Source organism: Candoia aspera, chromosome 2 (genome assembly GCF_035149785.1).
Source record: "Candoia aspera isolate rCanAsp1 chromosome 2, rCanAsp1.hap2, whole genome shotgun sequence".
NCBI lineage: Eukaryota > Metazoa > Chordata > Lepidosauria > Squamata > Boidae > Candoia > Candoia aspera.
The window spans coordinates 172695754-172707954 of NC_086154.1; the positions used below are offsets into that span (position 1 = coordinate 172695754).

Genomic DNA, 12201 nt, shown 5'->3' on the forward strand with positions numbered 1-12201 from the left:
TGTACCCTTCCTTTTTTCTGTCCATTTATACATGCACAAGCAGCTCTGGAAAGGAATCTAGAGAGAAGGAACATTTTAAAAAAGTGTGCCTTTCCTGCATTTCAGTGTTATGTGATAGAACTTTCTTTGATTGTTCTTTGGGTTGACTGTATTTATCCCGAGATCTGTCCTTCTGTGTTAACTTCCCTTTGGATTGCACTAATGTGTCTTTCTTTATGTTATGAAATATTGCTGTTACTTGTGTAGACTGCGTTGACAGTTGGAATGCATTGTGCTGCCTTTAAAAAATTTAAAGCTGCTTTTTCACACTCTTGTAAGTATCTGCTTGTTCTGCTGTAGATTTCCCTTTATATTGAGGCAGACGTAGGGAATGCGGCACTATGGGAGAAAACCTGGGGGAATATTGTTTAGTGATTATGTTTGTGTCACTGCTGTTAAGTTTACCATCTCACTGGTGGAGATGAAGCTTTTTAAAGAGTTGGTCAGTTTTTTTGGAAGAACTGCTTTGAGGAGATGGAAGGTGGTAAGCTAGCCTCACTCCCATTAAGCCTCATTGCAGGTTTACAGGTTTACAATTTGATCAACATAATGGTTCTCAGTTGAAGCTATTCAGGAGGTAGGATTTGTCCTTGAGTCCCTCAGCTGCTGGCTTCTGTTTTTAAGCCATAAGAAATTATCTACCTACATATTCAAGTGAATATGAAGGAGTGCTTAGTATTGAGTGGTTTAAATAGGAGAGTGTTGCTGTTGTGAAACTTGATATGGTCCTTCCATCTGCAGAGGGAAAGGTGTAGAGATGCGAAACTTAGAATGGGTGGCTTGGAGCATGGCTGAAGAGAGATCATTGGCAGTTCCAGTCCCTTACTATTTTAGATAAATTGATTGTATCCTAGATTGTCATTCAGAGTCATAGGTAAGGAGGAGTAAAACCAATTCTGAGTAGTATGGGTAGCTCTGGCTAGCCTTATCTACCAACCAGACTGAGGCAGTACTGCAGCAGTGGCTCAACAGAAAGGGGCTGGTGTGGGAAAGTGAGGCCAAAATGGAATGTTTGTCCTCCTGCAACTTCAGACTGTAGAGGCGAGTCAATTCATGATTGTGTGGATTCATTTGGAGGGCTGTGATATACGACACTTAAGAAAGTATACCGCTGGAATAACTTGAGTTGTTGCAGGTATGTACTGTAGATGATACTAGGAAAAGATGCTTGGCTGGACCTGACAATTGAGAAGTCAGTTCTGGAAATCTGGCTTTCAACATTGTCAGTCTTCTGAGCTGTTTTGGTAGCAGTGCCATGAAAATGAAATTACCATTGTCTCACAATAGAGTGGCCTTCCTTATTCAGATACCTCCACTTACAAAACAATATATCCTGCTATCTTGGCTCCCCTACATATTCTTGTCTGTACTGTATTAGCTCCTTGGAAGGACTTGCTTTATAGTTGTTTGGTGAGTTGCTTGGTGTTTTGGCCTGATCTTAAAATTTGTGCTTGGGGTTGGGAGCATTTTTGTATCATGCCTAAATTTTTGTGTTTTCTTTCGCCTACAAAAATGTTTATTTTAGACTACCAGATAAGGGAAAAGAATATAAATTTTGCTTTTAACCTCCATTAGGCAACATTGTCTACTTATAATGATTTGAGCTTTCTTTATCATTATTATGATGCAGCTGCCACTTTCTGAGATCCTAAGCATGTGTTCAACATATCCGTTACCATGTGTTTCAATAACAACTTGTTTGACTGTCCTGAGCTACCAAAATTACTTGTTTGTCACATTGCCAATGATATGTATTTTTTTTCTGTAAGAATACATTTCCAGGATTACTAGATATTAATTTCCCCAAACTATGATTTCTCACCATACTGCCATTGTAGTGATTTTAAAACCTATCTGTATGTAGATAAACAAGATAATAATGGTTATAAGTTCAGGTATCTTTTGGGGGGAGAGGGTTGGGATGTTTCCTCTCGGTCCGGAAGATGCTTCCAAGGCTACAAAACCAGTGTACAGTTGTTAAACAAGTTGTAAATAAAGGCTTCTATAAAATGTGTGGTGCTTTTTATTATAGGAGACCATTTATTACGTCACAACTAGCAGTCTTCTAAAGACCCTTTCCTATTTTTCTTTAGAAGAGTTCTCTGAGGAAGATAAGACAGCCAGTTGTCCAGAACAGCTTAATTTCCAGTACGGAATTTGAATTCCAGTTTGCTTTGGTTAAGTCCAGCACTATCAAATATGCTATCCTGTGTATTTGTATCAGAAGTTGTTCTTGGATCCACATTAAAGGCTGCTGTTGTACTTAATAAAAACCCTCAGAACGTATGTACAGGAACTCAAAGCCTACTTACAGGGGCTCTTGTAGGTATTATAGCAGATTTCTTTAAAGAAAATCACAAAGAAACTCTCCTTTCAGGGAGGAGCAAAGAAATGAGTGACAGTGAATACTGGGTCTTTATATTCCCTAGGATTTCTAATCAGTTTGGTGCAGGTATGTTCATAACATTCCTAGGACTCCCCAGCTACTATAATGGCAGGGAGTGGAAGTCTTGGTGTGGTAAGTGTTGGAAGGAAGCCAGCGATGCACTCTTTTGGGGTGGCAAAGCTTTGGGCTTCACTTGCTTTCTCGGCTACCTTCAAAGTGGCCTGCTGTAAGCATTTGCTCTCTTCTGTTAATGGAACAGAATGCTTCCATGCTGATCCTGCCAAGGCATTGAGAGCTGTGTGGCTCTAGGCAGTATGGCCACAAGGCTGGCCCTACCATTATGTCCTGCAGTTAGGGCAAGTTGAAATCTCACAATGAATGGGTGCAAAGCTGACAGAAGAACTGGCTCAATCTTTTCAGGAGTGGGTCCCAAGATGACAAAAGCGTTGCTCTGTAGCCTGCCTATCTCTGATAATATATCTCATTGTTTCACCCTGCTTCTTTGCCTCTCCTAACACTGAATATGGTGACAGAGACATAGCCAATTCCTGGCAGTGACAAGGGGGCCAAACGTGCCAACCAGCTATGACAGAAGCCTAGAAAACCTAATAAGCAGAGGCAGCAAAACTGCTCCACCTGGGAGGGGTGAATGAATTTTCCGTCTTGTCCAGAAGAGGTCATGTTTTCCCAGCAGCACCTCTTCAACTAGGCACTCTCAAGGCCGGTGAGTTATATTAGGCCGCCTACACCCATCAAATGGGCTCTTTGCAAGACAATTTGGAGGCTGTTATGCTGTCCTTTCTTCATCTCTCCTATTGATGCCCTAAAAAATATATGGGGTTATTTTAATTTGGGGGGAGGGCTAGAAACACCCTTGAAATTATCCAGCTGAAATGTAGCGCTAAAGGTTATTTTCATCACATTCAGCACCTTTAGGTTTTTGGATTTTTTTTTCCCTATTACAGCCTATGGATAAAACTTTTGAAATCAAATCTTGAATCTCAAGAGCAATTTTAACCAGGTTGCCATTAAACCTTGAATTTTAATCTCAAAACAGATCTTCAAATTTCCAATCTGAATTGAAGCAGAGCTGATTCACACAACCCACCATATACAGGTTTAATCCGATTGCCAAATATGCGGGAGTTTTAAAATGTTTATGGTGGCCGCACATAATTTACAAAACTAAATTCTGATTTAACTGTTCATTCCCATCTTATCAAGTTGTGAAATTACCAGTGCAAAATCCATGTCAGGCTTAAAATGCTTGTCTAAAAGCATTTGTTCCAAAAAAGCTGGACACCTGACAATGCAGGAAGTGAATTCTTTGGCCCTCAGTCAGGATTCAGGCTTGGATATGGGAATGAGAAAGCACTGACTGTACTCCTGGGTGACCTCTGGTGGGTGGTACATCTGTCCTTGCTCTTGCTGACCCTTAGCTGCTTTTGATACCATCAATCATGGTATCCTTCTGGACCAGCGTTGGGGGTGGGTGGTGCTATGTTGTGCTGGTTCTCTTCCTTCCTCCAGGCCTAGTTCCAGTCAGTATCAATAGGGGAGGCATGCCTAGCCCACAGCCCCTGCTTTGTGGAGTACAAAGCTTGGTACTCTTTCACCCAGCTCGATCAACATGAAGCCGCTGGGTGAGATGATCTGTCAATTCAGGGAGAGGTATTGTCAGTATGCAGATGATAGCTTTATGTCTCCACACTGGGCTGTTTGATGCCATGGAGGTCTCATCTCAGTGTCAAGAGGCCGTGGGGAGCCTGATGGGGAACAACAGGCTTTAACTCAACCCAAGCAAAACAGTGGTTCTGGGTTTTAGGACCCCTGGCTCTGGGGACCTTCCATCAAGTTCTGGATGGGGTTGCACAGCTACATGCTGTGCACCAATTGCACTGATTCCTGGACCAGGAGGCCCTGCTTAGTCACTCATGCCTTGGTCACCCCCCAATTAGACTTCTGAAACACGCTCTACATAGGGCTGCCTTTGAAGTGTATTTGGAAGCTTCAGCTGGTGCAAAATGCAGTGGTGTGGGATGGGTTCCTGTCATTCAGCACATGTGACAACTCTGCTCTGTGAAATGTAGTAGTTGCCAGTATGCCTCCGATTTCAGTTCAAAGTGCTGCCAAATTTTAAGCTTTAATGTGAAAAAAGGGAGAAATTTAAATAAAAATAAATAGTAACCTTATGTTCTGGCTACACCTACTCTTTGCTGTACATCACTGGTGCGTTATACAAAGAATGGTCCTTAACCGGAAATTTCCTTTGTTTCATGGCACAGGCTTGTAACTTCGGAGGCTTAATCCTACCCTTAAAGATGTCCAAATGGATTCAGATTATCTGTTCCTTGTGTACAAGATGTGAAGCCACTATCCTCATCACAAGAGAGAAGCTATTTGAAAGGCAGTGTAGGACAGAAATGAAGAATTAAGATTTGAACATGTTTACAATAGTGTTATGTACTCCTAACTGAAAAGCACAGATAAGAGCAAACAAGGCAAACTACCAACCTGAAGCCAGTATGAAATTAGAAAATATTTTCCATAGTAGGCAAAGTTCTAAAGAACAATGCAAAACCCATTTTCTTACTAAATTCATTCTATTTGAAATTGCCTTGCCAAATATGGATGGCAAATACATAAAATTATTATGAAAAACTAAATGGCCTTATCTTTGTAAATGGTCGGTGCACTCTTCTACATTACCTATGGCAACACCATGTTTTATTCATATTGCTTTGTAATGGTTGACTTAGGGCCAGTTACTCTACCTCACAGGGTTGACACCATGGGGGACAATAGCAGAAAGGGCTATATACACCAGTTTGCACTCTTGAATGAAAGGCAGGGCATAAATGTAACAAATAAGCAATCTTAATGGAATTTCAGAGATGCAAAACTAATGTGGTAGGTAACATGCTCCCAATTTACATCTTCAAAAGCATTTGATCTAAATTATTTGAGACAGCACTATACAATCACAAAGTATAGGTAAGATTTTTCTCTGCTTTCCATACATAGAAGTCATCCAAGGCTAGACAGATGTTGCTTTTGTAGGATGCTGCTGCTGCTGCTGCTGCTGGGGAGAACAAAACAAAAACTTGTGTTTGGTTGTAACTGAATCCTGTTGAAACCCACCATGTGCAAGGAGCTTAATTCACATATAATCTCTCTTGGGCCAATAAGATCAAAATAGAAGCTGCCAAAAGAGGAAATTATTACTTGCATTAAATGAAGATTAAAAAAAAAAAGGTCTTTTAACTTGCATTACTAGATTTTCTCTTATGCAGAATAGCAACATTTCTGAACCATTTTGTAAATAAAATCTATTTTAAAAAGTAACCCAGAGTCCTAAGGCTTCCCTTATACAGGTAAAAGCAAAAAGCTGTACTTTTAAGCAGAAAATAGTATGTATATCTAAACTGTGAAAAGTCATAGTAATTATGACAACCTTGCTTTGTGTAAAATTTTAAGTTGGTTAAATATTTTAACTGTCAAATATCAGATCAGTCTGAAATGAGGCATCAGACAGTATTGTACAGAACTGTCAAAAATAGGTGCCATTCATGGTGGTAATAGACAATAGAACCAACCACAGACCCAGTGTATAACCTAAGGATGTGTTAAACTCAATGAGTTCCTGTTAATTAAAAGTGAGCAGCTGAGCTTTTTCACATCTTTCCAATATGAGAATTTTACTTGCCCAATTTCTGCATGGCAAGCTACAATTAAAAAAAAACCACTAATAACCTGATAAAGTCAGTAGGATCTTTTGTGCCTTGTAACTCTCTAGAATTTGTTGAATGGCTCTGAGCCAATTCAAATCAGAAGAGCATCCAGTTAATTTTAGAGTAAACACCATCAGTGTCATGAATCAGCCCATTCATGATTTGAAGTTAGACAATACTGACTGATGGCTTTAAGTATAGCTCCGCATTTCTGAAACCCTCCTCAGGGAGAGTTACCTGGGGTTGACACTTAAGGCTTTTGCTTGGTATTCCAAGATTTCCCAATAAGCAAGACCCAATGTTACGCTACTTTGGTGAGGCTTTTATTGCCATTTCACTCTTTTTAAGAAACTGATTTTGACTGCATTCCAAAACAGGATACTAACTTATTTACAAAATTTTATGAAATAAAAGCCCCTAAACACTGAAACCTCCTGACCATTTAAGCTCCTACAACTTAGAAACACTTTAAATGAGCATATGGTGTTCATGTAGCATCCTAGTTTCAGTGTTATCTAGTGACTAAAGAAATAATGAAGCATTTGTGGTAAAAAACACCACTCCTCCATGGTCAGCAAGCCAGCCTCAACAAATTGTGTACCATCTTTTTTAATTATGTATTTTCCAATCTGTAACCAAGGTTTGAAATGAAGGTGTGTGTTCAGAGCGAGCCAGCAAGAGCACCAAGAAGTTCTCCAGTGTGAGCCTCATTAAAGCATCACTGCAGAGACCTGCCTAGAATCAATTTGTTTTGATAACACAGCAACATCAAAGAATCAACTGAACAAACAGTCTTGAAAATGCTTTATTGAACTGTGGGTCTTACTGTAATGTGCAGGTGTGTTTGAAAAGACTACAGCTTGAAAACTGGTTTTTAAAATCCTCAACATATTTTTAAAAAAAAAAAACCCTACTGGGTTAAACACCCAAGTTAACCAGAGGGCCGCTATAGCATTCCCCCCTTAGAACATTCAGTTTCAAAGAGTAAAGAGAAAAACCAATCTAGTACTGTATTTTATAAAGAAATAATTGGAGTCAAAATTGACAGCTGTCAATAGATTTTACCATTTTAGAGTAGCATCCATGTCAAGATTCTATCCTGCTATTTGAATCTGGATTTTTTATTCTAAAAAGCTTGTAACGTGGCAGAAGTGGAAGAATATACAGGCAAAAGAGGGGTGAAGGGAGAGAACCAGGCAGAAACATGATTGTGGTCTAAGCCTAGTTTAGATTTAACCAAAAGCGGTGTGCAATTTTGTCTTTATTGTCTAACTTTACATTCCCTTTCTCACCATCCCACCCTCCACCCCCCAAACCACAATACCCCCACCTGTCCCTGCCTTGGGGCTATTATGAAAGTCTATGCACAAAACACTGTACATTTTATACATACAGGATTAATAGTATAGGCATGTAGGTGGCATGATTCCATTAAAAGGCTTTTTAAAAAAAGGTTTTATGCCAGAAAAAAAATGAAGAAATAATAAATTAAAAGGTGCTGGAATTAGCATTAAGAATGCAGTTGCAATATACTGACAAAAGTCTGGGAATCATCTCAAGCTCTCCTGATACTGACAAGTCTCTGCAACTAGGAAGCAAATACATAAATAACTAAGCATATGACCAAGAGTGTGAATGTTTTAAAACGAAGACATCATCATCCAGGTTAACTTTTACTTTAAGACAGTGAATAAATGAACCATCTACACCTGAATAAAACATGGGTTAACAGTTTGAATTTTTTTTAAAAAACAACCATAAAAAGAAGGAAAAAAAAACCTTTAAACAAAGCTGAACAAGTATGCTGATTGTAGGGTACACAAAAGTTCCTGTTGCCAAGCTTGGCAGTGGTCTTACTTTTGTGTCTCCCAGCGATGCATAAAAACGAGGCTGATTTATTCCATACGTAAGTTTGGTGGTTAAAGAGGGCAACGCTAAGGGACACACCGAGCAAAATGCCACACCCTGAAAAACAACAAGCGGTCCCACTGCAGAGCTTGCATGATGTGCCAACAGCACACGAAAAAAGGTGGTTCCAATATACATTATTCAAAAGCTACTTGATGGTCACACGTCACTAAATGAGCACTAACGTCTTCGTCTTGTAACCTTTGAATAATAGGAAAGCTTTGGGGGAGGGAGTTGTTTGCAGTTTTACTCCTTGTATTTAAAAGTGTTTTTAAATGACAAGGTCACTAAAACTCATGCACGCTGCAAAAAACCTCATGCAGTAAAGGTAAACCATCCAAGCAGTTTTTATTCATTAATATTCATAAATACACACAGCAGCTTCATTAGAGATTTCGGTTTTTTTTCCTCTTCAGTTTGAATGTGAAGTATTAGGAGAGCCTTTTGCATGTCAAAAGTACAGAGCACAGAGGATTCCCCTCTGCACTGAAACCTACATTTACCTGCTAGAAGTAAAAATTATTTTAAGTGGAAATGATTATCATATATATCTTTTTCTCTTTTCCTTTGAATGTACACAATGTAACAAGAGTGACAGACCTGAAATTACAATCACCAAAACAAACCCAAGATAGTTGTTGTCCACTTTCATTGGCAAATACAGCACAGAGGACATTGTCTGCGAAGTGGGATGTCATCAAAGAGGAGGTGGAGGAGGCTCATTTCCTTTATTACTCTCTTTTAAATTTAGGTTTTCTAAAGCAACATCTAAAGGCATAATATCTACACAGCCCATAGCACCAAAATCGGCAACCTCCCCACGTTCATCCTCATCAGAGGATGAGCTTTCTTCCCGCATCAAAGTGGACAGTAGGAGCTCCTGAACAAACAGGCTGCGGTCAGCCCGCTCACTCTCCATTGACTGACGCTCTACTTCAGACATCTTGGGATCATTCAACCTGTATAAGAAATGGAACAGGATATAGCTGAAAAGGATCACGTGTAGGTAGGACTAGTAATTCTAAAACCCCATGGAAGCCTCCGGCGGTGTTAGAATTGTGGAAGTTTCACATTTGCACGTGTAACTCAAGGAGCCACCCAGAGTTGCGGTTTTAAGATGGACAGCCATACGAGTCTTTTGAATAAATTAAGGGGGATGGAGTCTGGAACAAAAAACAAATCCAAGGTTTATCTCCAGGCCTCTCTTGCATATTATTTCTACAAAGGAAAGGGAGCAACAGTAACCAAGTTAGTTGCTGCTTATGTCTAACACCCAGAGATGCTACGTCTGATCCTGTAAGATGATTACTGCTCAACAGTTGTGGTGCCAGGAGTTGAGGGAGATCTGGAGAAGATGTATTCTTTGGGGGGGGGGGCGCACTCCTTGCCCCTTGCACTTTCAGTACTCTGCTTACATTTCCTTGGCTTTTTCCTTCCAAGGTGAATTCAAGGTATTTATTTTGGTCTTCTTCTGTTTGAAGAAGGCTATCTTTCTATGACCTGAGATGAACTGGAACTCTAACCTTTCAGGCTGTTGGGCAGGATAAGGCTTTCTCATTGCTGGCCCCCTATCTCTGCAACTCCTTTCTTATGGAGATGCTTATGGTTTGCTTTTTAAAAATGTTCTGCATATATATTAATTCCAGACTACATGTAGTACTTAAGAAATGTTCAACTGCATGTTTTTAATTGCAGAACGTAAGAAAATACAATTAAAACTTGTAAATCGTCTTGCATCCCGAAAAACAAGAGATAATGAGCACAGTGGGGAGATACTGGACTTACACTGTAGAAACAAAGATTCAAGTTCCAGCTTAAGCATGGAACTCCCTGCATACTTTAGTTTAGGTGAATCATTCCTGCTCAATCCAACCTAACTCATGGGCTGGCTATTGTGGGGCTAAAGACATCCCACCATGAATGTGTACATCAGAGGCTCCTTGCGGGAATGTGAAAAATAATAATACAAAGAAAGAGGCTCACACACCTTAAAGAGTATACAAGCCTTCACAGCTAGCATTCATTGTGACACAAAGACAAACACACACACACACCTTGTAGAAGAAAAGTATCAGGATCATTCAGATTAAATCCAAAATGTATAGTGGGGGTTAACTGAAGTTTATTGAAAAGTCTGATTCTATTACTTTGAGCCTGAATGGTTATTCTTCGTGGTCTCTGTGCATCACTCATGGGTTTGTGCCTGCACAAACCATCATCCTGGAATGTTCCCCAGCTGAGCTTTTGGTGAAAATGCTGCTTCCTTCTTGCTCTGCACCCTGCACTTGGCTAAACTCCATTAGATCCTTTCTAACTGCTGCTATGGCACCAATTAAGAGAGGTGTCCTCTCTTCCTTTTGACTCCAAATAAGCTTGTTTTCATTTATTTTTATTTCCATTTATATACTTTCTTTCATTCTCCTATCTTAGTGTTTCCATTTTTCTCAGCATGTGTGCTCACTTAGAAAAAAACACTTAACTCTCATCCATTCTTTCCAAAATACAAGATAAACTCTCCTCTACAGATGGCCATTCCCACTGTTTATTGTGTCTTGGAGAGGGAAACAAAGCAAATATTTGTCCAAACTGTCAACAATGTATGCCTCTTACCTTCCAGACATTCTGAAATCAATCGTCCCAATTGAGAGCTTCTCTTTGGGAGCATGCACTAAGACTACAACATTTCTAGTCAAATAATCTAGTGATTCAAATTGGCCGACACTTGGCCTCTAAGATTGCAGCTCTTGAAATATCAAAACTGCAATCAGTATTGGAAGTCTGCACCACTCTCTTGTCAGCAAGGTCATCATCTTCAATTCTGAGACATTTTCTTTAACCAGTATTAATTCCAGTTGCCTCTGAACATGGTTGATCTCTCTCTGCTCTAGCTAGTGAAACATTAAAGTTAAAAAAAAAATTCTAAAGCTACTTCTTAGGAATGTCTTACCTGCCCCTTTCCAATTATTGTCTTCTTGCACTATTTTGTTATCAGCTGACAAACTTACCTGCTCCATCAGCTGTTCATGGTCACTTCACCAGAGCTACAGCAACTTCTGACTGCATTTCCTTGAGGAGTGCTTCTTCTCAACATATGTAGAGTTGCTGGCTTGTCCACACCTTCCATGTTTGTGAAACATTATCAGCTAGATATCCAAGTCAGAGCAGATGCTTATAGTTTTGCTATCATTTTAACACAATGGCAATCTGCCCTCCTCCTAAAGCTATACAAAGCTACCATAAGTTTGATAATGGATAACAACAGACCACATTCCTTTAACTGTAGCTCTTCCACTGATCATCTCTATATTCACAGAACCCATCCTCCTACACGACTGCAGATACCCCTTCCTTCACTGCATGTAGCAGCAGTGGAAATCTAGGAACTGAAGGAATTTAGCAAAGCCAAGGATTGTCTAAATATACATGAGGAGGGCAAGAGTGTCCTGCCAAGAAGCTCAGCTTAAATAGTTTCCCAAAATTCTCTGCATGGAGCAAACCCATGTGTGTGAAAGCACAGATGACCATTAAAAAGAACAAGCATCTTGTTTCTTATTAAAGTCTCAGACTTCATTACTATTGTGACCATCATGGGACTGTTTTCATATATACGAGCCCAACAAGAATTACAGATCACATTTTGACTTGGTTTAGATGGCAGAATAGATTGGGAGTGTGATGCTGGTGGCAGGAGAGGGTAAAGTGACATACTCCATCTTCACTGACAGATCATTCCCTAGTGAGATTTAAGTTGATTGAGCCTAAATCCTATAGAGTGAGTAGATCCATTAGGATAATCTGACCCAGACACTCAGGAAATCTTAAGACATTCCTGAATACTCTGGAGATTTTCCAGATGATGTGGCCAGAGATTCTATTGAGGCCCAAGAAAGCTAAGAGGGGCCACCAACACAACTGCTTCTGAGCATCTGTTGCTGTTATACTATATGGAATCCCTTTGGATTTGGAGGGAGCTTAAGATATTTTAGTAAATATCTAGCATAAGTGATATAAACGTTACAACAAATATGATTGGGCACAAAATGAAGCACGTAATAATTTCCGTTATTTGTTGGCAAAGTTTACTTCTCCAACATCCAAAGGTATCCTTTGCAGAACCTTTACAAGTGGAGGGAGACT

General features: G+C 39.8%; 1 protein-coding gene across 1 annotated transcript in view; it reads right to left on the reverse strand.

Annotated features, from left to right (window-relative positions):
- Positions 1-8395: 8395 nt before the first annotated feature.
- The window catches only part of KCMF1 (potassium channel modulatory factor 1), a 54151-nt gene continuing 50345 nt past the window's right edge, over positions 8396-12201 (reverse strand). Inside the window, exon 7 of the mRNA XM_063294894.1 lies at positions 8396-9023. Coding sequence (XP_063150964.1) covers positions 8762-9023 — 262 coding nt within the window. The 3' untranslated portion in view covers positions 8396-8761. The remainder of the gene's footprint in view (positions 9024-12201) is intronic.